General features: G+C 53.4%; 11 protein-coding genes across 11 annotated transcripts; 5 read left to right on the plus strand and 6 right to left on the minus strand.

Moving 5' to 3' along the window:
• Positions 1-910: 910 nt before the first annotated feature.
• Positions 911-1,517, minus strand: CTAM01_11191 (uncharacterized protein; the record flags this gene model as incomplete). Its single annotated transcript, XM_060527202.1, has 2 exons — positions 911-1,142; positions 1,243-1,517. The coding sequence occupies 2 exons, from the start codon at positions 1,515-1,517 to the stop codon at positions 911-913; spliced, it is 507 nt and encodes a 168-aa protein (XP_060378213.1).
• Positions 1,518-2,466: 949 nt separating this feature from the next.
• Positions 2,467-3,111, plus strand: CTAM01_11192 (uncharacterized protein; the record flags this gene model as incomplete). The annotated part of the gene is made up of 2 exons (XM_060527203.1): positions 2,467-2,577; positions 2,695-3,111. 2 exons carry the CDS (start codon positions 2,467-2,469, stop codon positions 3,109-3,111), a joined length of 528 nt encoding a protein of 175 aa, XP_060378214.1.
• A 2,369-nt stretch (positions 3,112-5,480) lies between these two features.
• Positions 5,481-6,542, minus strand: CTAM01_11193 (uncharacterized protein; the record flags this gene model as incomplete). The annotated part of the gene is made up of 1 exon (XM_060527204.1): positions 5,481-6,542. One exon carries the CDS (start codon positions 6,540-6,542, stop codon positions 5,481-5,483), a length of 1,062 nt encoding a protein of 353 aa, XP_060378215.1.
• A 1,131-nt stretch (positions 6,543-7,673) lies between these two features.
• On the minus strand, positions 7,674-8,020 carry CTAM01_11194 (uncharacterized protein; the record flags this gene model as incomplete). The annotated part of the gene is made up of 2 exons (XM_060527205.1): positions 7,674-7,698; positions 7,767-8,020. 2 exons carry the CDS (start codon positions 8,018-8,020, stop codon positions 7,674-7,676), a joined length of 279 nt encoding a protein of 92 aa, XP_060378216.1.
• Positions 8,021-11,089: 3,069 nt separating this feature from the next.
• On the minus strand, positions 11,090-11,269 carry CTAM01_11195 (uncharacterized protein; the record flags this gene model as incomplete). The annotated part of the gene is made up of 1 exon (XM_060527206.1): positions 11,090-11,269. The coding sequence occupies one exon, from the start codon at positions 11,267-11,269 to the stop codon at positions 11,090-11,092; it is 180 nt and encodes a 59-aa protein (XP_060378217.1).
• An 864-nt stretch (positions 11,270-12,133) lies between these two features.
• CTAM01_11196 (uncharacterized protein) lies at positions 12,134-12,670 on the plus strand (the record flags this gene model as incomplete). The annotated part of the gene is made up of 2 exons (XM_060527207.1): positions 12,134-12,453; positions 12,514-12,670. 2 exons carry the CDS (start codon positions 12,134-12,136, stop codon positions 12,668-12,670), a joined length of 477 nt encoding a protein of 158 aa, XP_060378218.1.
• Positions 12,671-12,945: 275 nt separating this feature from the next.
• On the plus strand, positions 12,946-13,359 carry CTAM01_11197 (uncharacterized protein; the record flags this gene model as incomplete). The annotated part of the gene is made up of 1 exon (XM_060527208.1): positions 12,946-13,359. One exon carries the CDS (start codon positions 12,946-12,948, stop codon positions 13,357-13,359), a length of 414 nt encoding a protein of 137 aa, XP_060378219.1.
• Positions 13,360-16,120: 2,761 nt separating this feature from the next.
• CTAM01_11198 (uncharacterized protein) lies at positions 16,121-18,405 on the minus strand (the record flags this gene model as incomplete). Its single annotated transcript, XM_060527209.1, has 2 exons — positions 16,121-18,136; positions 18,352-18,405. The coding sequence occupies 2 exons, from the start codon at positions 18,403-18,405 to the stop codon at positions 16,121-16,123; spliced, it is 2,070 nt and encodes a 689-aa protein (XP_060378220.1).
• A 1,227-nt stretch (positions 18,406-19,632) lies between these two features.
• CTAM01_11199 (aldo/keto reductase) lies at positions 19,633-20,800 on the plus strand (the record flags this gene model as incomplete). The annotated part of the gene is made up of 3 exons (XM_060527210.1): positions 19,633-19,968; positions 20,026-20,046; positions 20,102-20,800. 3 exons carry the CDS (start codon positions 19,633-19,635, stop codon positions 20,798-20,800), a joined length of 1,056 nt encoding a protein of 351 aa, XP_060378221.1.
• A 1,435-nt stretch (positions 20,801-22,235) lies between these two features.
• On the plus strand, positions 22,236-23,840 carry CTAM01_11200 (uncharacterized protein; the record flags this gene model as incomplete). Its single annotated transcript, XM_060527211.1, has 1 exon — positions 22,236-23,840. One exon carries the CDS (start codon positions 22,236-22,238, stop codon positions 23,838-23,840), a length of 1,605 nt encoding a protein of 534 aa, XP_060378222.1.
• A 1,398-nt stretch (positions 23,841-25,238) lies between these two features.
• Positions 25,239-26,687, minus strand: CTAM01_11201 (uncharacterized protein; the record flags this gene model as incomplete). Its single annotated transcript, XM_060527212.1, has 6 exons — positions 25,239-25,478; positions 25,539-25,601; positions 25,693-25,877; positions 25,949-26,436; positions 26,521-26,605; positions 26,663-26,687. 6 exons carry the CDS (start codon positions 26,685-26,687, stop codon positions 25,239-25,241), a joined length of 1,086 nt encoding a protein of 361 aa, XP_060378223.1.
• Positions 26,688-26,977: the final 290 nt, after the last annotated feature.

Below are 26,977 nucleotides of genomic sequence, written 5' to 3' on the forward strand. Positions count from 1 at the left end.
CGGGAATAGAGGGATTTTGGCAGGAACGGAAAATCATTGCACAGAAATGGCATGGCATGGCTTTGGAAGTTACCCGCCGCCCACTTGGTTGTCCAAGGCTTTTGTCGTGAGCAATGGAAACCGACCCTTGCCTCGTTCCACCGTTCGTCCCATCATGCAGGCCGGCTCTCAAGGGATGGGCCCTTGAACCTGCCGCCGCGATCCGCCGGAGTATTAAGCCCGACGATTGCTGTCACCACTACCTATCAGGTGCCCTCTGATCATTTCCTTATAAGTGCGAATGAATACATTGAAGTTCGGGTTTGGCCACGCTTGATCACATCGCAAGGTCTGACTTACATGATGTCGATGTGTGGGACTGTTGGACATCGTGTCCATCGACCTCGAGGTAGCAGGGAAATCCCTCGCGAAATGAACTTTGCGAGGGGTTCACGCCGGCCGACCTCTGCGGGGAAGAATTCCGGGAGACAAGGTGGGATCCGGACCTATGGCTCATTGCAATGGTTTGCCCGCAGTCGGCCGCCTGCATGATGCATTCTGCAAGTCCTTTCTCGGCGAGCGCTTAGAACACAGTAACACCTCGTCAAGAACGGATCTGCACGCCTAGAGATCGTCAACGTGGCTCCAGTCAGTCGATTGCCAGCCCTCCACCTTTCCACCCATCGATCGTTGGCCCAACTGCTTGGGCCCGTAACCGCTGGAGGTGACCGCAACTATAATATTGTGATTGGTGCTGAGCAAATCGACGACAGCATGTAAACCCTATATGTAGCGGCTTTCTCTGCATGGCGTTTCCGTACCCCGCTGTCGTGGGTCATGACGCCCTACAGTTACCCCTTTGTTCATGGCCAAGACTCTACTATCCGGACGAGAGATTTCTGATTGGGCAAGATGGCGCCTCTACGGTATCTTAAGTTGAGGCGATCAAAGATCTTTGTTCCAACAAGCGCGCAAAGTACAGGACTTGGAGGGTCTCGCATGTCATTGCGTTTTTGCCGCCGAGGAGCCAGACATACTTGGTGGCGGTAAGTTGAAGCGCCACGAGGCGCGTCAACGATGAAACTGATAGCCGCGGAGCCGGCACCAGTATCATGTATGCTACAGAAAGAAGCAAGCTTTTCGTCACTCGACTGTGGATGTTGCTATTCCCGATTCAAGCATATTATGCCCGTCCAACGAGAGATGACCGGCCTGAAACCTCGTTGACAACTAGCGTAGTTCGACAGTTGGCTTCAGTCATACTTCAGCGCATGCTGATATTCTGTTTTCCCAAGATTCCAAACAGTCACAACGGATGCCTCACCATCGAGTAGGAGTTGTGCGGGATCTCCAGCGGTAGACAGATTCGTGGTCTGTTGAGGAATCTCAAGCACATTTGGACGTAGGAGCAGACGGTCCTCGAAAATCGTTGGCCCGGGATGTGACAGCGTTCGCTCGACACAGCCGAGTACCTTAGTGAACGGCACTGGACCGATGATTTCGTCACTCTTGTTTCCATTGTTGCCAGTTGACGGCATCTATGCTCGACATATCGGGGCACCGACAAGGCAGAGTAATTCTGTTTCAAGTGCTTTGAAGGCGTCATCTCACTTGCGTTGTGGAAGCACTGATTGGCATTCTCGAGGCAAGCATTGTGAATCCGTTACGACCGCCAGATACGGCAGAAATCGCGATTGTGCGTGAGCACTGGGAAAAGAGCGCACCGAGAGTGATAAAGATGTGCTATCATGCTGGAACAAAGGTCAGCCTACTGTCTGAATCGGGAGATGGACAACCGAGTCACCAAGTGGAATAATCGAACAATATGGTCAGCTCTTAGGTGTCAAGACCTTCTTAGTATAGAGAACCTGATACGTTCTCGAACATCCTCCACGAGGTATGACAAACATCAGCTTTGCCGGCAAACCGAATGAAATGTGCAAAAATGCGTCATCTGAAAGCGTGGGAGTGTGGATTTTGGCTCGAGAAGAAAAGCAGTGACCCTGTTTCTGAGTCTTACCGATCGTTTATGTATCCACACGGATAATGGGCCCTATACGGTCATTTCCAATCACCTCTGATCATGCTGAGGCCTGGACTGCGGCAATTATCGAACGACATAAAGATAGGCTTAGCCAAGGTCCTCTTCGGCGGCCAACCCCTCTCGCTGAACCTAGGAGCCTATGAGGGAACACGCCTGCATGCCCAGCCTGGACATGTCATAGGGCTGAGATCCTCGGAGAGTAAGATTGTGTCGCCTGTTGTTCGTCTCCTTGCTAGCTCTGCTTCGACGGCTGCTCATCAGCCAATCAACTATTATTTCTATCAAACTTCGTATAGCAAACCAATAAGCTACCCCGGCGGCTTCTGATGACGGATCCTGCGGCTCTCTCTTCCTAGAACTCACTCTACCCAGGGTATAGCATCCTCCCGATTGTTGTTACCTGGCAACTTGCCAACACGTTTGGGCATCATTCAACCTTGAGAATGACCCTATATCAGATTCCCACGGAATCCTTTGATGAGGTCAGGACTGTGCTCACGTCCAAGCTCAGTAAAATTTGTAGAAGATCACTAGGCTTCGATGGCACCTTTCAGGTGTGCGGAGGTCGGTATCAAGGTCTAGCTGTCGAGGCGTGACAGTCAAGGATAGAGAGGGTGGTAAGCAGCAAGGCAGCTGACGTAGGCGTGATCTCACGATCTGCTCATGCGCAGAAACGCCATCTCCGTCTTGAGCTTGCAGCTCATCCCCTTGGCCATACCTTGGCCGAGTCTCCGCGCTGTCATCTGGGCATGGTGTCTCACGGTGGAAGGAGCTCTTCGTGCATGGCGGGTGTCGACGTGTCAGTTGGTCAGTCTGGAGCAACAAACATGAACGACAATACACCGCTACCCTATGGAGGGAGACTCTCGCCCACCCCTCGCTTCTCCAGACAACCCACAGCGGGTTCGCTGATCAAGATCCTACGCGCAACCACCACCGCCATTCCCAACAGAACGGTGTATCTGTGCGTTGTGGGTGTTACACGGCAGCCGTCACTTGGAGGAGGTTATCGCAACTGCGAGCGAGCTTCTCTCATGGAGAACGAGAGGCCATACGCATACACACACACGTCGATAAAGGAGGGGTAAACTGGAATCAGCGCAGCTCGGCCGTAGATACAGACACATTGCAGACAAGCGGCAACTGGTCAGTCGCCTACTCTCGCCTGTTGCCGGATGCCTACAACGGTATCAACTTTCAACTGCCTTTCCCGGTTTACCCATGACCTCCCCACCCCCCCTCGGGACCGTGGAAAGTGGGGACCGAGTCCACGAACCGGCAGCCTAACAGGATCCGCCGCCTTTCGAGAATCCCGTTCATTCGAGCCAGGTGGGGTTCGTCTGGCTGTTCTGGAATGTCCCGAATATGACGTGAGATAAAGAAGAAGACGACAAGAAAGGATGGGGACCCAGAACAGGGTCAAGGGTATTAGAGTTCTTGAGGGGGTGGTGGGCGCAACCGACCTTGTCCAGGTACAAGTGCATCCCAAACGCGATCACCGCCGCAATTGAGAGGAAGCTCGACTGGCGAGGCGGGAGTCCTTTTTCGAAACATGGCCAATTACTTTTGGCCCAGTCCTTGGCAGCAAACCTCGCCATAACCCCTCATCGCAGCCGCCGGGGTGAGCTCACGAAGACTTCTTGTCGTCGGAGACTTAGTCGCGGACGCAGACGCTTACTTGATTTGGGACTTTGGTCTCCGTACCCCACGTTCCCATCCTACGGGGTGGCAGAAACATGAGAATGAAGGCAACCTCACCAGGTCAGCCTTCTCCGGAACGAAAACATGAGGTTACAAGATCTGCCATGGCCGGAGGGATGAAAATGTTCGATGGCCCTGTTTGCCTGGGAGGTGCCCTGCGAGGTGGACTCGCGAACACCCCCCGAATCGAAGCTAACGCTCGGAACTTTGGGTAAAAGGATTTGATCCTCAAGCTCAATCTCAATAATCGAGCTGACGCCAACAAGAAACCCCTAGTTCCCGTGCCTGTTCCCGCAATATTGCCCGGCCCCCCGGGGGGGGGGGGGGTTCTGAGGGCAAGGTAGGAAGCTTGGTGGATCGTCTTCGGGTTGCGATGCGATGGAGCCTCAGGGGTACGAAGACTGATGGAGACATCTCGAGTTGACTCGGTCAATCCCATCTAGGCAACTCCTACTGATGCGACATGTCCCGCAACGGAGGCGGGAAAGGAGGCTCGGACTATGAGATGGAGCTCTCTCACATCAGCTTCCGTAGCGCCGCGCCTGAGGTGGAAAGGAACTTTGGGAGCGTCCTGACCTCGACAAGCCTCATCGAGAGACCTTGACAGGACTCTTTCTCTCTGCGTGGTGGTCTTGGCTACTTGCTGCCTGAACGAAAGTCCCGTGAGACTCTGAAGCTCAATAACCACACCAGGCGCAGTCTCTTGGCGAGAACCAAGCTGGATAGTCCAGAGTATCTCATTCGGAATGTGGAAAGGTATGCGGAGAGATGGCTCGCTGGCTGCCTTTCATCACCTGCCCGAAATTCTCATCTACTTTGATCTCTGTTTCTCGGAGAACTATTTGGAGCAAGCTATTCCCAAGGTGGTACTTCGCATGAGGCTCAAGTGATTTTATAGTGTCCACATCGAGACTCTCTCCGAAGACACCCCGTTGAGACCTTTTGGATTGTTGATAGACTTTCAGATCAGTTGGTCTAGAAACCAACCGATACCACAGACTTCTCTCCCGAATCGTCATTAGTCTTTCAGATTATGCAGTATAGTTTCGACTGCGAGACAGCTCACTATTCAGACTTGGGACTACATGAGGACGTAGATACAGCAAAAGTAAGATACACTTATTCCGGATTCGCCTCTCGGCTCAGATACATACGTATGAATACCTAGATACACACTCAAACGCCGAATCTCTTGATCTCAGCTACATACATGCTCTCTCATCTTTTTCCACAATACAAACACAAGAAAACACTCAGCAGTCGCAACACCAACCGAACGTTGGTATTGGCATCGTAATCATCGTCAACTCATAAACATCGTGAAGCGTGAAATTGTAAGAAGGGAAAAAAGAAGGAAAATCTCGAACCCATCCATCCACCAGTACATGCCCCCTTTCTCCAATGAAAACCCCCTTTCTTCCATTCTCCAGAGTACCCGATAACCCAAGATGTAACAAGATAGCGTTCAGCAATATACCGGGCAGACAAGCCCCAAGACCATAATGTTAGAATGAAATCAAGAGTTGACAGTAAAATATGCTGTAGAATGTTGGATGAAAAGAAGAAACCTCCCCGATGAGATGGTATACCAAACCCATTTTGTGCCGCTGCCGTGATGCTGATGAAGCGCCGCTTGCGTCTATCGCCACTTTACGTCCCAGAGGAAAAGGACCCGTCCCAATGGTATCATCGACCCTGATTAGACCATTCTCTTCTTTCGTTTCGACTCATCTCAAGGCCGTTTTTGTTTCGTTTTTCAGTAGCGCTTCTCTTCTGGCAGGACGTTCTCTCCGTAAAAGCCGCCATGGTGATGACTATCGTCACCGGATGCTGCGCAGGCAAGGCAAACACCGCCTCCGTAGACTCTCGTATGCCTCTTCCACCCGGCCCCCGATCCGTCCATAGAGGAGATGATCTCGCCTCGCACGACAATCTCTTGCTGAGTGGCTTCGTCATAACGGATTTCACCGTAGATAGGGGGAGGGCCGGGAAGTAGAGGTGAAGTAGGGGGGTACGACGAAGGGGAAAAGACCATGCCGGCTTCATCGTCAAGTATTGTAGCCGATGGCTGAGAAGGGATTCCAATGGGGAGCATCTTGGTGTAAGATCTCCTGCGGGGTGCTGGGGAGGACCTCGTAGTTTGCGCCTCCTGCGTTGCTGTCGAAGCGCCGGTTGATGTTGATGACATATAGTCAGGGTTTGGCTGCTCGAAAAACGATGCATCTAGCTCAGACACACCACTGGTGAAGCTCCTTCTGCGCTCATCATAGGTGAAAACCGATGGCGAAAGTTCCGGGGGCGTGAGAGGAGGAGGCTGCGGAGGTCTCGACAACATGAACTGGGCGGAAGGTTGACCCGCAGCTTTGCCCATTCGAAGGATGTGGTCCGCAAACATCACATCGCCGCTACTCCTCTTCTCTGTACCTTCAACCGACTCTTTCTCATTTCCCCTCATAAAACCGTCCTGCGGACTGATCTTCCTAGTCGACTCAGCCCCAGCAACTAGGGTGTTACTGCTGACCCCACGTGACTTTTCTTCCATGACCCAGGCCCCGTCTTGGACGAAGAGATGATGGAGCCGTTGCTGATTGATCAAGTAATCAAGCTGGTTTTTGGCGTGTTGATCGTGTTCTTGAGACTTTTTGAACTTGTTGCTCGTCGTAGTCCAGAAAACACCACATACCACCAAACGTAAGGTGACCAGGACGGTAAGTATCAGAAGACCAGTGCAGAGATGAGAGAAAGAAAGGTGGTGGTAAGAACGACCAGTTGAACGCGGCTCGCCCAAGGCAAGCTCAGCATGAGTGAGAGCGGGCATGGTTGCTTAAAGATAGGCCGGCTGATTATGGGAAGTGAGTGTGTAGGCTTGAGGAAGGTCGTAAAGGGGGTCTGTCAGCCTTCAGCAGAGGTAGAGGTACCTTCGCCGATGGACTTCGGATGCGGTGTGGTGCCAGGTGGTTGTACGTCTGGGGTATGCCTGTGTCTGGTGGCCCTGGCCAAGGCCTAACAGTGGCTTGCGAGTAATGAAATGGCGCTGCTGGACATAAGCGACTAGGGGGATGTGAAGGTGGGCCTCGGCCGCCGCATCTGCCGTAAGTCAGGAGGGAAAGCTGCCGAATAATGATCCGGGCTGAACCGACTGCTTTGCGAGCGTCAAGGAGGGTGGCCGAAGAGAGGATAAGAGTGAGGGCGAGCCTTGAGTGAGGGAGGGAGAGAGAGAGAGAGAGAGAGAGATTGGCGGAGGTCTGTCTACATGATCGACGTGTAAGTGCTTGATCCCTTTTATGGTGCTATTTCGAGTGGATGCCGCGCGCTAGGGTGACGCGAGGCTCATTGCGCCGCAAGCTTTGAAACCATCGGCCGAATTTGAACGGTTCCCACGCATCACTGGCAGCGGTATCACCCAGTAGGTAATTGTAAATGACAGCAGACTTACAAACAGGTCGATTCCGAAGTGTCCAAGGGGCTGCAAGCTGAAATGGGTTGAGGTGGGTTGAGGTGCCGTTCCCTTGCTTGGCAGATGCAAATCGCAATGGACGAGGGTTGAGACAAACGGAGGATATTTATGCGCCGTGTTTCTGGAGACAATAGCCTTGTTGTCGATTGAGTTTGACAAAGGAAGTCCTTCGTGAGGGGCCTAAGATCCAAGGGGAATGGATAAGGATCTATGAGGATCATAGACCAAAACAGAGCGCCGGTGGAGTGGAAGGATTGGCGTGCAAGCTGGGCAGGATATAGTATCATATATATAGACACGATGCTTGATGCGCCGTGTCGCGGGAGACGAGACAATATGGGGATAGTTGAACCGTATCGCCAGATCTGGTCCCGCTTAGAAGGTTGTAAGGAATGAGATGATGAAGGGGTCGTGGATGTGAGGGTGTGTACCGAGAGAGGAGGTGTGCGAAGACGAAATCCTGGGATTGCGCGTGGAACAAAAGACGCTCGCCTAGGAGGGTCCGTTTTCAGAGTGCCTTCTAATTCTCAGTCAGCCTCCTTCGTGAAATAAGCGAGAGAGCCCCGAAAACACAATTGCACTAACCAGGTTCCCAAATGCTCTAGCATAGTCACGATGGCGAAAAGCCTTTGCTTAGATTTGCCGCAAGGCGCATCGATAGGTGTGTGGTTAACAACTCCGACTGGTCGTCTTCCAAGCTGGGAAAACGCTTTGAGCTTAAGCGGTGTTGCAGAAGCGGGCGCGGATGGGGTGGCCATGGATGCGCCCACGGGTGGAGAGAGCGACTTTCCAGGCTTGATGAACGCTGATACTCTGTAGATGCGGTCATCATGATCCATATGCTTGAGAGTATGTAACTGACTTGACATGCCTGGGTCGGGTGGGCAACAGGTGTTGTTGGTCTCTCCCATCCCGACTTTTCTAACTGGCCGAGGAGGCGACTGACAGTGTCAGCACCGCTGCACCATGACTGGTATAGGCATGATCCCGCCCGGGCGCGGTTCTGATAAGAGGCGGGCTTCGTTGGGTGGGACGGAAAACGAGACGTTGGAGGGAATACCAATAAGGCGGTGTAGTCAAGCAACAACGGGGATGCGACCTCGAATGTGACAAGCAAAGCGCCAACTTGCTCGCATTCCAACTCCATTGTGCTAGGTAGTTCGGACTCTTGACTTGCTTCGTCGCGTGTTGGCGCCTATTGCACATTCGAATGGAGACCAACATTTGGGGTCGATTTTTCTGGAAATGGCGCCAACAAGGGAGGGGGAGCTAAAAAGACCACACCCCTGTCGTTCAGCCCAACATGAATTCTGGGCATCCGCATGACAGGGAAAGACAAGCTGGACTGGCCCTGGCCCTGATCGAGGTTCGGCCGTCACCCGTGTAAGTCGGCGGCCGTGGAGTCCAGACGGTCCACCAGACGAGACGGGACTTTGCTTCGCCGAGATCTGGGTCTGGTAAATTGTAGGACGGCGCAACCTCCCATGGTGGCGGCCATCCCACATGGCTACTAATTCACCGCAGCAAAGGGGGTTCTAGTTTAGTGTGACCGGCAACTATTTGGCAACGAAGCTACGCGGGCTGAGCTGGAGTTGTTGTGAGCGATTCGGGGCATGTCTTGCCAGTGGAGAGAGAATGTCGCAAGCTGTTCCAGTGACAGACCTGGACGGCGGCGGGGTACGGAGTACCTACTGCTGACATATCCACAGTGGTTGATGGATCATTGTATCCGTACGTACATATGTACGGAATAGACTACGATCGGTACGGAGTAGTGGCGGCTCAGCGACCTGTATCCTCTTGGTCGTTGAATAGATTCGTACAGAACAGACGTCGTGTCGCGGCGGCGGGGAACTCATTGTGTTCAGGAGCAGGTCACCCGTCGCAAAAGCAAGCTTGCAGAGACTGCCTGCGAGCTCAGACTCCAAGGGGGCGTTGTCGCATTGCAAAGCGAGTTAGTGTGAGCGAGTGGAACGGGGATGGGGACGTCTCCCTGGTCCAGCTGAGGTGAGCTCAAGGGTAGCCCTACCAGCCACGCCATCTGGGCCTTAGCCCTGCTAGTGTGTGGCCACATGGGGGTGTAATACTTGCAAGCTTGTTCCTTTCAATGCCTGTTCTTTGGGACGATTGGTTGCGCAGCCTAGCCCTGTGGTGTCGATCGATGCGTCCCCCTCCCCCTCTTGATGGAATTCCTTGGGTCGAGAAGAGGATCATGGTGATGTAAATGATGGGAGTTTGAAGAGTCGCCGCAAGAAGCCGGAGTTGGATTTTGTTGGTTGGCGACTCTTGTCTGTTGGGCACCGTACTATCCAATGCCCTCAAGGGACGAGGTAAGGAGACAGCAGCGAGGTGTGTAAGTGTTGCGCCGGCCCTTAGCTGCCGACATTCGGCATGCCGAAAAGGGGTCGGCCGGTGTGCAATAATCGGCAAAGGGCTGGTGAGCTGGGACTGCATGACATGGCGCATGCGCAAGTACCGAAATCTGGCAAGTGAACAATGCACGATGGTGATGGGCTGGCGTGGGTGCAGCGCGTTGAGGACGAGGTGAGGTTCAGTCACCCAAACATCCAGGACAATTTCCAGGACTAGGTGGACGGGGAGCAGCCGCGATAGGAGTCCGAGCTCCACTGGGCTTGAATGAAGACGAAGATGAGATTATGACATTCAGGATCCGAGCAAGCGTCCGCATCACCGTCGCCGTATGTCGTATGCGACGAGTGGGATAGGAGATGCGCCGTGAAGTTGCATACATAGAGGCACGCAGGCACGCAGGGTGTGCTGACCGGCCCACGACACCTCGCATGGAAGCCTCCATGTCTGTCGGTTTGTTGACGAATGAGAGACAATTCTGTGTCTTTGGTCCCCGTTGGGTCAGCAAGATCCAGGCTGGCGAGCCGATTGTCAATTTCCCATGGCTGTATCCGTAGGATCGGAGACATTGCTGGGTGAAATGTTACACTAGTGAAGTCGGGACTAGGTAGGTGGCAAACACCCGCCTTGTGGGTATTATGCCACGGATGCGACGAGGCCGAAGTGTACTTGAGATGCTGAGGTAGGTAGAAAGTCAGAGGCTCAGACAGAGTGACATGCCAGGAACGCAGCGAGAGATCTGAACCGGCGCAGAGGACCTCGAGCAAAGGTCAGACCAAGCCAGAGACGGTGTGGGGTGCGACGGGCTGATGGTGGTGTGTGATGACGGTGGTGACAACCTGGAACGATTAGCACCTTCTCATGCTTGGGTACCTTAGGTATCAGAGCGGGGAGAGACATGAGGATGGGAGATGGGAGACGGGAGCCGGGACGCAGGACTGGAACCGTCGAGGCGCGTCAAACTCGAGGGTTGATCGATCGACGAGGGTTCAGCGAGGGTCCATGGAGGGGTCGAGGGATCGAGGGGTCGAGGTGATGAGAGTACGGATACGGACCTGATACATTTGGGTGAGTTGTAATTGGGTTCCATGTTGGCGATGCAGAGTTCCAGTCTTTGTCGTTCAGCTGGTGTCGAAAAGGCTGCGGCCTCTCATTCGTCCGTTGTGTGAACCAAGGGCCGAAGCAATTTCCCCGGGAGTTTCTGCTTTCCACAGTTCAGTCTGGACTTGGACTTTTGGATTCTGGACTCTGAACTCCTGGAGTGATGCAAAATGATAGTCATGGCATGGGAGAAGAAAAAAAGAAAAAAAAAAAAAACACAGGTGCGGGAGGCGGAGTCCAGCCCGGCGCACCTGAGTGTCTTCCCCGTTCAGACTCTCGAGGGTATCTAGGTAGGGACATTTACACATGTAGCGTGAAGGGGCCTCAGGCTTCAGCTCATGCACTCCTGCCTTCGAGAGCACGGTGTTTTCCTGGATCCTTTGAGAACGTACCTACCTAATCCCAGGCCTTAGGCTCATTGGGCAGATACGTAGGGACTAAGCATAGGTACGGTACCTAAGGTAGGTAGGTATCATCTGGACGGGAAGGCAAGCATGAACCCAATACATACATGGGCCCCGTTTGGTTCCTTCCTCGAGTTGGAAACATTTTGCAAGTTTACAAGACACACGACGGGAAGCAGCAAGCTGGACACCTGCAGGGAGCACACCTGCCATAAACTCATGAGCCACTTGAGCAGGCGCAGATGCCCTTTGGGTGCCACCCCTACGGTACGTAACTGACGCTGGGGCCACCTGTCCCGCTGGTCCCACCCGTCACCCGTCCACACCTCGGTCAAAACGGAGCACTGAGAATGGGAGCTGGTGCAGGCGATCACCCGCTATTAGATTAGACATTATTTTCAGCACCCAACGACGATGGTGATGATGGAAGGGACGTGGAATAGACTCAAGCCACGATCCGGCTGCGTCCTCTCCCGCCTGCACTTTTTCCTCCCTTGCGTGCACCTGCAAAAAGTGTTGTCCCTGAACTTCCTCACCTTTGATTTAACGACACGTCAATGACACTAATGAACGCATCTGCAACTCATGAGGTGCCCTCCATGTTTCCTGTTCAGGTCGTTGCATGACATGCATTTTTGCATACTGCACTCTGCACGTGTAAAGCCCCTTCCTCAACGGCCGCAAGATCCTGTGGCTGCTTTACGGACGTACTTGCCTTCCTTGCCATGCCTTCCTTAACGGTGCCTAGGTACCTATCCGTAAGGTACCTTACACGTGCTACCTACCCAAGTATTTTGAGATGACTATCATCCTTCCATTACGTTTTGTCATCCGAATTTGAAGTGATGGAACCTGGAAGGTATCAACTGCCATCCGGTGTTGTGCCTGCCACTTCCAACCTAACCTTCCATCCCGTCTCGTCCTATCAATTCCGTTATGGACTAAGAAAGGTGCCCTAATTAGGGAAGGTAGGCCACCTGGAGGTAGGGAAGGTAGGGGCGGAGGTTGCAGTGCTAAGGTTCGTTTTCCCCAGACTCCATGTGCCTCTCTATTGACTCCGTACCTTGTCGCCTGCTCATGGTTGCTATTTTTGTCGACGAGAAAGCTTCCGTTCCCTTCAGCCTTATTCCTTCCCTCTCAACCTCCATTGGCATTCATAAACTCCTACTACTACTACGACGACGACGACACCGACTTTTCGTTTTCTCTTTCGGCCCCCGATGCCAGCTCACGGCGATCCTCGATGATGGCCGTCCACTTTGCTTGCTAGATGCAGCATTGCGGCCGCCGGCGGCAAAGCACAGCCACAACTCAAGACTCGCGGCATCCTCCTCATCCAACCATTCCCCTCGGTTTTCACGGTGGAAAGACACCTTCAGCTCGTTACCATCCATACGGTACCGAATCATCCTTGAAAGCGAACCTTTTTGCGTCCAATCTTCTGACGCAAGACGCAGCTTCAGCCGTTGTGGCAACATGCAAATTCCGAGAATACGAGTCTTCACTCCTAATTCGGTCACCCCAAGCAAAACACGCAAGCAAACCGCATCTCCACCATACCCGCAGCACTCGACCTCCGGATTTACATTCACAGCAGCCTTAGCTTGTCTGTGAAGGTTTCTTCCCCCGAGATGGGGCGCCGAGCCACGGAGCCGACGCGGCCTGATCGCCGCTGCCGTACCCCCCGTTCCTGAGTCTTTTCTATTCCTGTTCTTAGCCCAGGACCAGGTCATCAACTTCAGATCCGCCCCCAATGCTCCCGCTCCATGACCAAACTGAGCCATTCACGAGTCAGGTCGCTATCCCGACTGGTCTCTTTCTACTAGGACATAGCTACGGGCATGTTTTGTTCCTGTCGTGTCTCATCGGCCCCTTTTCACAAGATTGCCATGATAGGCCTTGGCGGTTGCGTTTACGAGAAAAACCAAACGCCTTTTTCTTCTCGCCTGGCAAACCCCGTCGTCACCCCTCCTTCCGGTCTCGCCTCCCGGCCACCCCGGGCTCAACATTACAGAGGCGGCGACAGCAGGTTGCAGCAACTCGCCGAGAAGATACTGCGCGTCATCCGCTGGCACACGCACATGCCACTGTACCTTGCGATTTGTTATCCCGCCATCCGTGCATCCACCAAGTTCATCGCCCTATCATCCCGCCTGATAATCCATGCCACGGAACACGAGTCCGCCCCCAAACGAAGCCGACGGCCGTTGCTCTACCTGGCCCACGCCCACATTCCATCAAAACCAGATGAGAGCCTTCTCCAGTGGCGCGTCTACGTACCCGGTGTCGCCATCAAGGCTTAAGCAATAACGAGGGCTTTTCAGATCACCACCATGGAATTTCTCGTATTGCGAAGGACCCCTCCACGCCCGTCTTAATGCTTGTTGGGCAGATGCAAGGGTTTGCATCACAACCTCGCCCTTTCAGCGCGACTCGGCGGACTCGCTAGACGCGTGACGGGATGCCGAAAGGCGAAGAAATACTGTGTCACATATCCTGTCCAAAGCATGGGAGCTCGGCCAAGTGCTTATCCTTCACCGTCTAGCTTTAACCTTGAGACGCAGTTGCTCATCCCTAGGTATGCATGAAATCTGCAAACCGTCATCCAAATGTGTCACAAAACGAGGTTGATCACCCGGAGCGCAAGCGTTCAAGGTACCATCTGCCTGTTCTTGGTGTCAACGGCCCAACTGAACGTCACTCATCTTGGACGCGTTTATCGCAGCCACTCACGCCACTCTGCCAACAGCCTCCACTACATACCACCCGCCATGCTCCCACACCCACCAAAACCATGCGAGGCCATTCAGGGACCCTCGTGCACTTCAGCCTTACGAAGATCCCGGCTCATTGATATGGACTGGCGTCAGCATGTTAATCGCTCCCCATCCACTAGTCCTCCCAAGCCCTTACTTATCCCCTGGTCATTGGCAATCCATTGGCTGACCAGCATCGAATAGCTTCACAGACTAACACGCGGATGCACCATCGCCGTCTCGGTTTGCATCGTCAATATGGTCAAGTCCGCTCTTCGAGACTGCCTCGAATCTGGCCCTCCCAATCAAACATCAGTTTGTTACCCTGATACCACCGCAACCTCCGCTGACCGCCTTTCCTTCCGTCAATTGTGGGAAATTCCCCGGTGCTAAAGAGCTTCTCCCTGTTGATTTGTAAATGATCCCGCCGCCAAGTCGGGCGCAACGCCGTGTTCCCTTGCCACGAAAAGTCGGCAACGTGAAGGACCATGCATTCACTGGTCTCCATTGTCGCGATTCCTTGGTGGATGAGGACGGCATCCTACATCCGACGGCTTATTGCGATGACTATGCGCGAGGCTTTTGGAAGATCATCAGCACTTGTTCACTTTCGGAGCCTCATCATGCTCGAACGCGACAGGTTGGATTACGATTCCCTCAGCCTTGGCTTTTGCGGCACGCTCAGTAACCTTGACCTTCAACTCTCAACCCGCGGACACGGCTCAAAACCCCATTTCCTATACCACGAGACATGTGGCTGATGATTCATGCCAAGCTTACATTTTGCCGGTGCAACCTTGGTGAGCATCGTTCTTGGGTAAGGATGTCCCTAGCAGCGCCTTGATTGGAACATCTCGATATACTGGATTTCCAGGCTTGCGTCTTTTCTTTCCATCAGCGACAACTCAATCTGCCTGTCGGATCTGGCGGCTCTGTCCCACTCCGGAAGCCAACGACAAGGTTGAGTCAGCCCTGCACCTTGACAGAACTTTCCCTGCCTTCATCAGCCATCATCCCAAACCGGAGGCTACCAAAGCGTGGTCAGAGTGAAGAAGCCTTCAACCAAGCCCTATCAGATCGGACTGGCGCAAGTCCACCGACGATTTCGGGCGCCTCGGGCGACACGCGACTGTCAGATGGCTTTCTTGCAACGTCGAGTCATGGTCGTTGCGGTGAGTTTCTAATCATTGAGCTGACGCCGTTCTCACTTAATCAAGCGATCTTACTTACCTCTGGCAGCAACAACAGGTTCATCAATCGTATCGCTGAAAAGGGTTGTATTTTCTGGAAAACGTGGGAGTGTATGTTTATGAGCAGTGTCCGAATGGCGATCTTTTGTTAAACGGCATCTGGGCTCCGGCGCACCGAAGTCGACCGGGGCGTACCCGAGATGTGGATGATGGCGTTGCACTGGCTGACTGACAGCACTACTAAGAGGGACGTCAGCCAGCCTCACGAAAGCCTCTTCGATCACAACACAACCCGCAAAATCACAGCCACTGAGCCAGGCTGAGACGTTTAAGGCTGCTCTCAAATTCGAACGCACCCGGGCGTGAATAATGGCTGCCGCCTCCGTCCATCTCTGTCTCAACCGGCCGTCGTCAGATGACCGACAAGGACAGTCGGGTACCCCAGCCGTGTCCACTTTCTAGGCAGCATCAGCATCACTAATACCACAAGGTGAGATAGTCGCCCTGTGACGAGTGAATATTGTTTCTTCTTCTTCTCACGCCCATGTGATTGCATGCGTGGGGAATCTTTCTTGGTCGTTTGTGCGGTTCTCCATCGATCAAGTCCGCTAGACACTACACACAAAAGACTCCGAGACCTAGATCTCATGCAGAGTCGCAATGGCCACTCACACCCCTCCCCCCCATCGCCCCTTCTCTCCAACATACATCTTCGGACCTCCATCTCCGCTCTCGCTCCTCCCCTCGCCAACGTTCAAACGCCAGTCCAAAGTGTAATCAAAATCGCGACGAATAACAATAAACAAGTTAGCCTGCTTTGCCTGCCCGATCCTGCCCTATCCTGCCTGAGCCACCAAAAAGACACCAGCGAATCCTGAACCCCTTTTGAATTTTTGGAAATGCAAAAAAGCCCGCCCATCCAACAACAACCATGCTTCCGCGTTGACAAGTCGAGATGTGGTCTCGTATCGTCTCACGGGCGGAAACGTTGTCTGGATCTGACAAAGATCAACCTCCCAAATAGGGAAGTTTTCGTAGAATAGAGACCAACGCCCCTTGAAATCTCTCCATCTTACAACTTATGCGACCGGTGATTGCTCGAGATACGTGGCATGTAGTCACATGCCAATACCGATCCCGATACCGCCCATACCAACATCCATGGGCTCCAGGCCGCTGCCGTCGCCCGGCAGGTCACGATCCTCTTCCATCATCTCGATGAGGTTGTCGAGATTCTCGTCCAGGTTCTCCGCGTCAGCTGGGGGCAGACACTTGCGCAGGAGCCGGCGATACTTGTCAATGTTCTCGCCCGTGCCAACCATGCTGAGCGCCTCGACGTAGTCAGACTCTGACTGTCTCTGCTCCGAGAGCATGGCCTGCAGCTGCCGTGCCAGCTCGAGTCGGTCCTCATACGAGGCCTCGTTGGCATCGCCGTTGAGCATGTTAATCTCCTGGTCCACGGCCTGCTGTACATGCAGGCGGTTCTGATGCGTGATGAGGGACATGACTTGATGCTTGGCGCGGTTGGCCTCGCTGATGATTTGCGCTGCGCCGTCGTCTGCTTCGAGCTGGGCCTCAAGCTCGGCCATGTGCTGGTGTACAGCGGCGAGCTCAGCTTGGGTATTGGAGAGAATACGACGGGCTTCCTTCTCCGCCTGATCCTTTTCGCGGAGTTCCTCATCGTAACTCCCCGCGAGATCTTGGAACTTTTCAATAATGAGCGGTGTGATGCGCGACTGTACCGTATTTGCGGCCTCTGAGTTGAAGGATGACAGGGCGAGCTTCTTGCTCGTTGTCATACGTTCAGGCACCGCGTCACGGAAAGAAACGTGGCGCTGAGAATCGGGCGCAAAGGGCGACGATGACCGTTGAGGGCCGCGCTCCTTCTTTGTGGCGTTGAGTTGGGCGATGAGGTCTTCCGCCCGCACACCTTCGTTATTAGGAATGCTGGTGGAGGCCTGCCGCCCGAGGAGTGCCCTGATACATTTCCTCGCGTTGCGTTCTGCCGCCAGGTGGAGGGCAGTATTGCCTTGCTCATCTTGCGCATCGATAAGCTGCTGCACATAGGCAGGTTCATGCGTTTCTTGTAGTTTGTTTAGGATATTATCCAAGTAATATCTTGAACACGAGTGGCTGACAACCCGACCATTCTTCATTACTGCGGCATGATGGATCACCGTGCTCCCTGTCGCATCCCGCGCATCGACAGTCTCGAAAAGCTCCTTCATCACCTGAGGGAACGTTTGCTTTTCGTAGCAGTTGGTGAAATGCACAGCCCGCATGAAGGGAGTCTCCCCCCTTACATTCTGCACATTCAGGCTGGCGCCGAAGCGCCGAAGCTGCTTTATGACATCCACGTCGCCCATGGCCGATGCCCAGTGAAGCGCCGTGTGCTCCTCCGAGTCGATGATCCAATTCGGTTGGAAATTTGGCGGCGGCTCAGGCCGGTATGCTGGCTTCTCATTCCTAGAGAGGAGGAAGTAGTCGAGAAGCTCGTCTCCGTAAACGGAGTGCTGCTGCTGCGTCAAGTCCTGGATGGCCTCTTCCCTCTTCCTCTTCCTGTGGCCCGACTGGTGGGACATGTCATAGCGGTCATCTTCACCCATGTATGAGGCGGAGGCAACGGTCAAGTTGTCAGGGGTATCGTCGTCATTCATCATCGAGTCGCCGACCTCGTACTCTTCTGGCGGCGGCGCGCCTTGCATCTGGTTGGCAGGGGGCTGGGATTGTTGTGGTGCCTGCTGCTGCTGTTGTTGGAAGTTCGTGGCGGGCCATTTGGGCACTGCGGGTTTCTTTGGTGCTTTCGGCTTGCTCGTGTGTCGCGGGGCTGGGGGCGGACTCTGTTCGCCTGGGGTGTACTCGAAGATGAGCCGCAGGCGGTCATAGATGTTGTTTCGCTGGGCGAGGGCGACGCCCTTGTCGAGAGGGATCCATGTGCCCTGGTACTTTCCATATCCACCCTGGATCTTCTCGTGCTTTTCTTTTTGTACTTCTCGCTCAAGAATACGTGTTCGCGCGGGCTTGTCGAAGCCAGCGGCCTTTAGGATGTGCGTTGCATTGATCCAGTCATCTTGGCGGCGTCGCATGACATGTTCCTTGAGGTCATCTCCGAATTGAAACTCGTAGACTGGAATCTAGAAGATCGTTCAATTAGTTACGGGCCCAATTGCGGAGGAAATTTGGATGCGAAGTATCATGGGTCGTCTCTGGGCCAACCCCGATGATTGAGGCCATCCCCTTTCCCAAAAGGAAATAAGCGCCCAGCCTGATGCCGTTGAATAACAGTATGTTGGGATTTGCGGGAGTCAAGCAGCGATTTTGCCAAGTCTGCAAGAGAAAAGTGACTTACACCACTGTATGTGGCGCTGTAAACGCCGGGTTGCGCGTTGCCCTTATTAACCATCGTCGCCGACCTGGAGCAAGGGACAGGCCCTGCGGACTTCTCGTATTAAGATCAGGAGGCACGTTGGCAGTGTTTTTGGTCTTTTCGACGTGAGAGAGAGCGATATCGTGGATGGGGCGGGTGGGAGCACTTGGTGTGGCGTTTCGTTCGGGGTGGGAGTGGTAGTTGTGGAGGCGAAGGGTCGATGAGGCTCGGGGTTGAGGACCGGTATCACGGAAATTTCACCAGGTTTGGAGTGGATGCACTTTGGTGGTTTGAAGGAAAGGGCACGTCGACGACGCGAGACGCGCCTTCTTTAGATTACCTTTTACGCGAAAGAGCACTTTAGCCAAGCGGCTACGCGCGCGAAAGAGAAGGGCCCGAGCGTCAACACGGGGCTGTGGGGCTCTCCTTCTTTCTTTGGATGAATAAATGAGTGGCCGAGAGCGCTTCAAGGCGAGTTACCGAGGTCACGTGTCTCTCTCTTTCATTGGTGGTCCGAGCTTCCACGGTACTATCACCAAAGGCCCAGCGATGCTTCCATCCCAAGGTTCGTCTCTTTGAAGTCTCCATAGGAACGAGCAGTTGCCAACAAGACATTGCTCTTACCGGCTTTGCTTGCACAGCTTACCGCAAGTCGACAAGAATGCAACCTTTGTGCGATAAATCTCAAAGCTTCATTTTCTTGCAGAGAAAAGATCACCGCCTTCATACAACAGCGTAGGAGTTATCGGACTTATCAGAACAAACAACGCCAGGGAAGGCCGGAGTGTTTGCCAATAGACCCCCCAAGAAATGAATGTTTGCCATAGCTTCAACATGTAACTGGCTGACTCCTATCCGATTACGGGGGGGTTTCGGCATGGTAAAGTTACAGCTCTACCGCCAGGTCGCCATTAGTAATCCCTCTCACTGGCCGCACCGGCGCCGTGACGTCTTCAGATGTCGCACGTATCTCACCTACCCCGCCAAGATGGTGGGGTCCATGGCATTCTGACTCCTATGAAGCCCACTTCGAAGCAGCTTGTCGAGCCTATCTGATCACGACATCGCTTCGAGAACGCAAATTATTGGCATTCTCGCGATATCCCCGTACCGGACCAAAGAGTTATATAAATATCTCGACGCTTCCCATTTCCCAGACACGTCTAAAGGTTTGTCCGTCTTTCTCAAAATAGTTATCCCCGGCGTTTAGCTCCTCTCCACCTTGCCTTACTCGTCTTACTCAAGGATCCCCCAGCTTTCACCATGCCTCTCATCGCTTCAAACCCCAAGAACCGCATCATCCTGGGTCTCATGACCTTCGGACCTGATGAGTCCGCCGGTGCCCGAATTACCGATCTCGAGACGTACAACAAGGCTCTCGATGTTTTCCAGGCTCGCGGTTACAACGAGGTCGATACAGCCCGAGTGTATGTGGGCAGGAAGCAAGAGGCCTTTACTCGTGAGGCCAAGTGGAAGGAGAGGGGTTTGACGCTCGCCACCAAGGTCCAATATCCCGGACAGCCTGGCGATCATGCCGGGGACAAGGTGATTGAGTCTGTCGAGACTAGCTTGAAGGAGCTCGGCACCGATTCCGTCGATGTGAGTGAACATGAAAGGGCCATCTAGTCAGGGGTTAAGCTAATTATACGCTGATAGATCTTGTACCTCCATGCTGCGGTACGAACTATGTTCCTGAGTATGGTCTCGGATAGTGACTAATAGTGGCTCACAGGATCGTGCAACCCCATTCGCAGAGACGCTTGAGGCTCTGGATAAGCTCCACAAGCAAGGCAAGTTCGTGAGGCTAGGCCTCAGCAACTTTACCGCGTTTGAGGTGGCCGAAGTGGTCTTGACGGCCAAGTACAACGGTTGGGTCCGGCCGACGATATACCAGGGCATGTACAATGTCATCACACGCAGCATCGAGCCCGAGCTGATCCCGGCTCTGCGCCGTTACGGACTCGACCTCGTCGTGTACAACCCCATTGCTGGCGGTTTGTTTTCGGGCAAGATCAAGTCAAAGGACATCGTTCCGACGGAGGGCCGCTTCTCGGACAACCACGGCACGGGAGGCAACTACCGCAAGCGCTACTTCCGCGAGAGCACGTTCAAGGCGCTTCAGATCATCGAACAGGCGGTGGAGGAGCACGGGCTGACCATGATTGAGACGGCGCTGCGCTGGACGGTGCACCACTCGGGTCTCAAGACCGGGGACGCCGGTAACGACGGCATTATCATTGGCATCTCGAGCGTGCAGCAGCTTGAGGATAACCTCAACCAGCTCGAAAAGGGTCCTCTTCCCAAGGCAGTGGTTGATGCGCTCGATCAGGCGTGGGCTGTTTCCAAGGCGGACACGACCAACTACTGGCACCTGGACCTCGAGTACAAGTACAACACCCGGGAGAAGCTGTTCGGCGAAGGGGCCAAGTGATCGGGCTCAAGTCCGATGAGCGGGCAGAATTCTGATGCGAGGTTGAAAGAATTGCCGTGGTAAATACGGGCAAAGTTTGATTCTTTGTAGTCTTTGTGGTAGCAATGGGCAAATGGTCGTATCAGATGTCAGAATCGAGGCACATGAATGTACCCTGTTCTTGAAGCGATCTCTGGCGCGGGATGTGAGGGTGTGCTTTAGTCGGTGTGGCAGCTGGGACCAATGCCAGACTTTCCAGTCATGCGACGCCATGCGTGATGGCGTCAGGCTGGAGGATGGAACATGGGGCGAGGGGAAATGCCGTTTTGAGGCCCTCTTCTCTTTACCCTCCTTCGGTTGTTGGTAAGCGTGGCAGGGTGGTTCAAGTTGTATGCATACCGCCGCAGTGGTGCAGCTATGATAGCCGGGCAAACGCTAAGACATGTTAGAGGCTGACCTCGCCAGAGTTATCAGACGCAGGTGACAGGCTTGTCGTTCTGCTCCTGACCGCAACTTGTGACGTGCGTGAGAATTGGCGGAAGGGTGTGGTATCTGGGTACTTGATTTGGTACAACGGTAGGGCAGAGACGACGGTGCGGAAGATAGTCGCGACCAGACGAGATGTCTAACCTCTGGTTCGGATACCATAGGTACATAGTATTATCAAGGACGGACAATGGTGTGGGAGCGATAGCGACGGAGAGGCTGCGTAAGTTTGGAGGGCTGAGTGTTGGAGGTGTTGCGTGTGCAGCATTGCAGGAGACCGAGGAGAGTGGGGGGAAAATATGGGGGGAAGACCCCTTCCGCGCGAACCGCTCATGCCCGCCAATCTGGCCGGTGCCAAGTGGAAAGCAGCAAGTATTAAGCCAAGTTAGCTGTGTCTCGGCGGCGTAGGGATGGCCCTATCAAAAGTCACCTTGCTGGGTCATGAATATGTCACTCGTCACCACCACGGGGCGATGAAGATACCTCGTGAGTACGGGATATGATACCAAAGAGACAGCAAGTATCCGTACGCACCCCATTGTAAAGCGAAAGTGTCTAAGGAAGGTATTGCATTCCCACAATCCCGTATGCCCGTCCGCCGCATTTTCCTGCATCCCGTCCCGAGGCCTGGGTTTGGCAACTTCCATGCGCCAGTTTACTGTAGTATCCACTCTCCACTCCTACCAAAGCGAAAAAAGTGTCCAACTGTACAGATCCATTCCCGACAAGCACTCGACTCGCATACTGCGTCAACTGCGTACCCCTTCCTTACTCGAGCCAACTTGCAGCTTTCTGCCTGTGCAGCAATTGGTTTCCCCGTTCAAGTCACTCCTTCACTTGATTAGCCTTTCTCTGTGTACCTTACCATTACTCTTTCTCGGTCTCTCTTATCTCTTTCTCTCAGACTCTCGCTATTATCTCCTGGTGTCCCCCCCCCCTTCCCATTCTTACGTTCCTTTTATCCCTTCTTATGCCTCCCAGACTCAACACAGGGCCGGATGGAACCCTCAACCTCCCCCATTTGCGACACGATCATTCCCATAACCCTCCCTTGAGCGCAACCACATGCGATTCCAACATTTCAGATTATATCGGTAGTGGTACCAGCAGCCCTGGACGGAGCCCCGGGCTCGACCAGCGCCTGGCCGAATTTGATGCATTGCGATCCGCCGACGACGACTACTTCAAACACGATTACGACGACCAAGACGACGAAATGGACAGCCAACGTCCCCCCCTCCTTCGAAATCACAACTCCCGCTCCGGCCAACCTCTTCTAAACGCAAAGGACGACGAAGATGACGACCACCGCGGCAGGAGCTATTCCACTCGCTCTCGAGGAGCCAGCCCCTTGCTGACCCCGAGTCGACCGGCCTTCTCTCGAGGTTCGACCATGCGAGCCCACTCTCCCTCGACCGTCACAGCGAACGCTCGAAGAAAATACATCATTGCGGCCTTCGTCCTGCTTATCAGCTTAGTCTCCTTCGTCATTCAGACCGAGTTGTCGGCATACATCCAGCAGGAACTGCACTGGGACAAGGCTTACTGCATGCTCTACCTGACCCATGGCTCCTGGGTGATGCTGTGGCCTGTCCAGCTGCTGTTCCTGCGATTCAATAAGCGCAAAGTCTCTTGGGCATCCTTCTGGCGACGACACACTGAGCTGCTTCACACCACCGCCATCATGGTCCAGAGACAGGACCTCGACTATGCGCGACCCAGCCCGCAGCCCCGCGTCTCCCCGTGGACTTATATCGTCAAGACCACGGCCTTCGTTACGTCTGCTCTGACTATTGGTGGCTTGAGCTGGTATGTCGCTGTGAACTTGACAACTCCCTCCGATTTGACGGCCATCTACAACTGCTCTGCTTTCTTCGCCTACGTCTTTTCAGTTCCGCTGCTGAAGGAGCCTTTACGCCTCGACAAGTCTCTTGCCGTCATTGTGGCCATTGCTGGTGTCTTGATCGTCGCATACGGTGACACTAGTCCCGGCGAGGATGATGCCGCTCATCAGCAGGCGGCCGGGAACCGTGTCACTGGCAACCTGATCATCGGTGTTGGATCCGTCCTCTACGGTCTCTACGAGGTCCTTTACAAGCGATATGCTTGCCCGCCTGAAGGCTGTAGCCCTAATCGCGGCATGATCTTCGCCAACACATTCGGTTCCTGCATCGGTCTCTTCACGCTTACGGTGCTGTGGATTCCGCTTCCCATTCTGCACTGGACTGGTATTGAGAAATTTGACTTGCCGACGGGATACACGGCTTGGATGCTTTTCTGCAGTGTCGTTATGAATGCGACTTTTGCCGGCAGCTTCCTGGTCTTGATCAGCCTGACGAGCCCTGTTTTGTCCAGTGTCGCCAGTCTGCTGACAATCTTCATCGTTGCCATTACCGACTGGCTGCGCACTGGCGAGCCACTCAGCGCTGCAGCTCTCATCGGCGGTGTCATGATTATGATCGCATTCGGCATGTTGAGCTGGAGTACATGGCGAGAGATGACCGAAGCCGAAGCGCACAAGGCAGTCGACCTCACCGATAGCGGCGATGATAGTGAAAGGGAACGCGAGGACTAGGCGATTGCATCATTGGTGTCGGCGCAACACCAAAAGGCGTTTGGGGAAACACGGGTTTTATCTCTTTTTTGTCTTCAACATGAGTGTTGGCATCATTACATTGGGGTCGGCGGATAACTCTGGGCATTGGATTACAACAGCATGGTCGCAACAGACTTTGAGCTGTCGCAGCGGACGGAAGGAGGAAAAGAAATGGCCACGGCCATTGGTTTACTGTTTGATTCACTGCATCCGGGGAGCTTGACACCGCTATCTGCTATTCGCTTCGTTTCTTGTCATTGTTTACTACTCTTTCTTCGGCATAGACGATATCGGTTTCGGGGTCCATGAGACACAGACCCCTTATTAGAAAAGCAGCGAGATACAAGTTGTTGACAGCTGCTGGGTGGCCTTTCAAATGGGATGCGAATTTGCTGCGCTGCAGCACAACTCCCCAAGACAAGCTTGTTCCTAACTCTTAACCTTTATCGCAGTCCCATCGTTGTCGGCCGCCATCCTAATCCTCTAGATCCGTCTTCGAGTCCCTCCATCCTCTTTCCCTCCCTACCGCCCTTCCACAAGTCCCCGAATCCGTTATACTCTTGGCATCCCGTAAAGGCCAGGTAAGTCACAAAATTTGTGTAAAAGACTTACTTCAAAAAATTGGTTGATTTGAAACAGGGGGAAGGACTCCACGTTGGGTATTAGACCAAGCTCCACGTAGGATCCTTGTAGTTGGCCACTCACGATGATTTTAGGTCGGGGCGACGTAATGTGTGGCGAGATGTTGATCTTCTGCGCTTGACCCCTTATATGTCCGCTTGAAAGCCCGAGGATGGAACCTGGTGATTGTTTGCTTGCTGCTCTTGATGGAGAAGGTGAGTTTGAATGCAGTGACTGGAATCGCTGGGTTGGGTGGAGGAAGTGCCGAGGAGATGGGAGGTATGTGGGTCTGGGTTGAGGTTAGTTTAGCCTCCTGAGTTGCCAAGTCTACATACTAATTACCATGTTATCAACGCGGCTCTATCACTTTGTGCTGAAGTTGCAGGAACGCGGACGCGGAGTCATTTAATCTGTGTTGATATGTGCAGAACTCGGTCGCAATGGATAAGTCGCCTATGTCGGATAGAACGGCCGGTAGCTTCGATCTCTTTGACCTCACGAATGGAGGTGGGGGGCGGGGGAAGCTGAGGTGTAGATGTGGCTTTCAACGGTCATCGCGGGGGCTAAGCAGACGTCCCAGTCAAGCAGCGGGGCCTTTACATGACCGATGATAACATGAACCCTACGAGGCACATCTTCTCTGCCCCATTCGTGAGCAATCGAAGTCTGCTTGTCCCAGATCGAGGATCCGAGAAGCTCTCAATGAAAGTTGGCAATGCAGAACAAAACACCTCATAGTCTGACTCTCTCTCAGGGTCAGGTTTTCGGGGATGCCCTCCATCTTAGACCCTTCTTCCTGAGCAACATGGCCAACGGGGCTGCGAACAACATAGTTAGTGAAAATATGCCAAAGCTCCAGCCTAAGCCTGTGGCGTTTGTCAAGGGTTGCTGAGCCGCGATGGCAGCGCCCGCTCCAATGCACCGTACAAGATTGTACGACGCCTGGACTGTTGCTGATGCTTTGGGGTTCAAGTCCGTCAGAAGGGTGCCGCAAACCTGAAGGCGATGAGTTAAGAACTGTGAAACGTGGTAGTTGACTCGGAAATTTGCACTGACTGTGAATATACTCGAGGTGGTGGCACCGCTTATGAATTGCATCACCAAAGGAACGGCAATGTGCTGGTACGGTCAATAAGGCCCTAGTCTCGGGAGGTCGCCAGCTGAGGGCACCTTACCCAAGCCGGAGACCAGTCTGTGATGTACTACATACCGATTCTTGCATGAGGCTCACTCCATAGCCTGCGGTGGTAACTGAGCTTAGAGCAACTAGCATGTAGATCCCCGCAAGCCGTGCCTCTTCGATTGGAAAGTCCGATATGTCATCACCTCGACGATATCGGCTGTCTCGTCCTTGCCTCATGGATACCCTCTGGATGTTTTTGTCTAGAATTTTGCCTGCCAACCCGTCAGTCAAGGTAATGTTCAAGTCGTGTTGTACAAGAATGAGGCGTCGATGTACTACGGACCTGTTGTATATGACGCTATCGCACCTCCTACCCCTGAAGGTAGGTAAATGAGCCCTGCTTGTAGATAATTCAACTTGTAGACATCAATGCACTGAGCTGACAGTGAGCTTTGCAATGTCATCTTGACTGCATAGGTTATAGAACCTATCAGGATGACGCTGAAGTTGCCTTTGGAAAACAACATCGCAATGCACTTGAAGGGGTTGGGGATGTGGTATCGCCGCTTGCCATCCTGAAGTCCTTGAACTTGCCCCACCGAGTTGATCTTTCGGTCCCGGGTGAGAGAGTCAAACAGACTTCTATGAATCCTGTGGGCCTTTAAACTTCCATTCCCTACGATTTGACGTTGTGTCTCCGGAAGTAGAATGATGATGAGGAGCAGGTAAGTGCCAGTCAGTATGACCAGAAACCAGAATATCCATCTCCAACTCAGCTTCTCCGTGAGTAGCCCGGCGATGACCGGACCAAAACTTGGAGCAGCGTTGGTACTTTATCAATCTGATCAGCAAAAATGACAAGGAAGTTGACCAGAGAATAAGCGGCTTAGCAGATGTTCTTAAGAATCGACCTACAAAACGAGCATAGACCCTACATAAGACCCACGTTCATCAACTGTTGTTATGTCTGCAACAATCCCATATGCTGCGCCGTATGAACCTGTTATTGACTCAGCTATGTGGTACATAATGAGTTACCACGGTGTCGCATACTTACCAGATGCTCCAGCGCTTTGCACCATACGTAGAATAAGTAGAGCAGGGTACGAATTCTGCAGCGCCAATCCAATAAGTCAACATACCCACTTCCTGGCACCCCCCTGTTTCTGGCACCACAAAAACGATGGGATCACAACCCAACCTCCTCATTACTATTAACTATTGATCCTCAACCACACCCACTACAATACAGCTGCCAGCCTCACTAGGGCATTCAGAGTCGCTGGATTCAGCCGTGATAACCTCCTTTTCACCCGCTTCGATTTGAGCCCGATGGATATCCCTGATGTTCGCGAACTTCGTATTGGGATCG

This window comes from Colletotrichum tamarilloi (assembly GCF_030869305.1).
Source record: "Colletotrichum tamarilloi strain Tom-12 chromosome Unknown Scaffold_58.1, whole genome shotgun sequence".
In the NCBI taxonomy this organism is placed as follows: domain Eukaryota; kingdom Fungi; phylum Ascomycota; class Sordariomycetes; order Glomerellales; family Glomerellaceae; genus Colletotrichum; species Colletotrichum tamarilloi.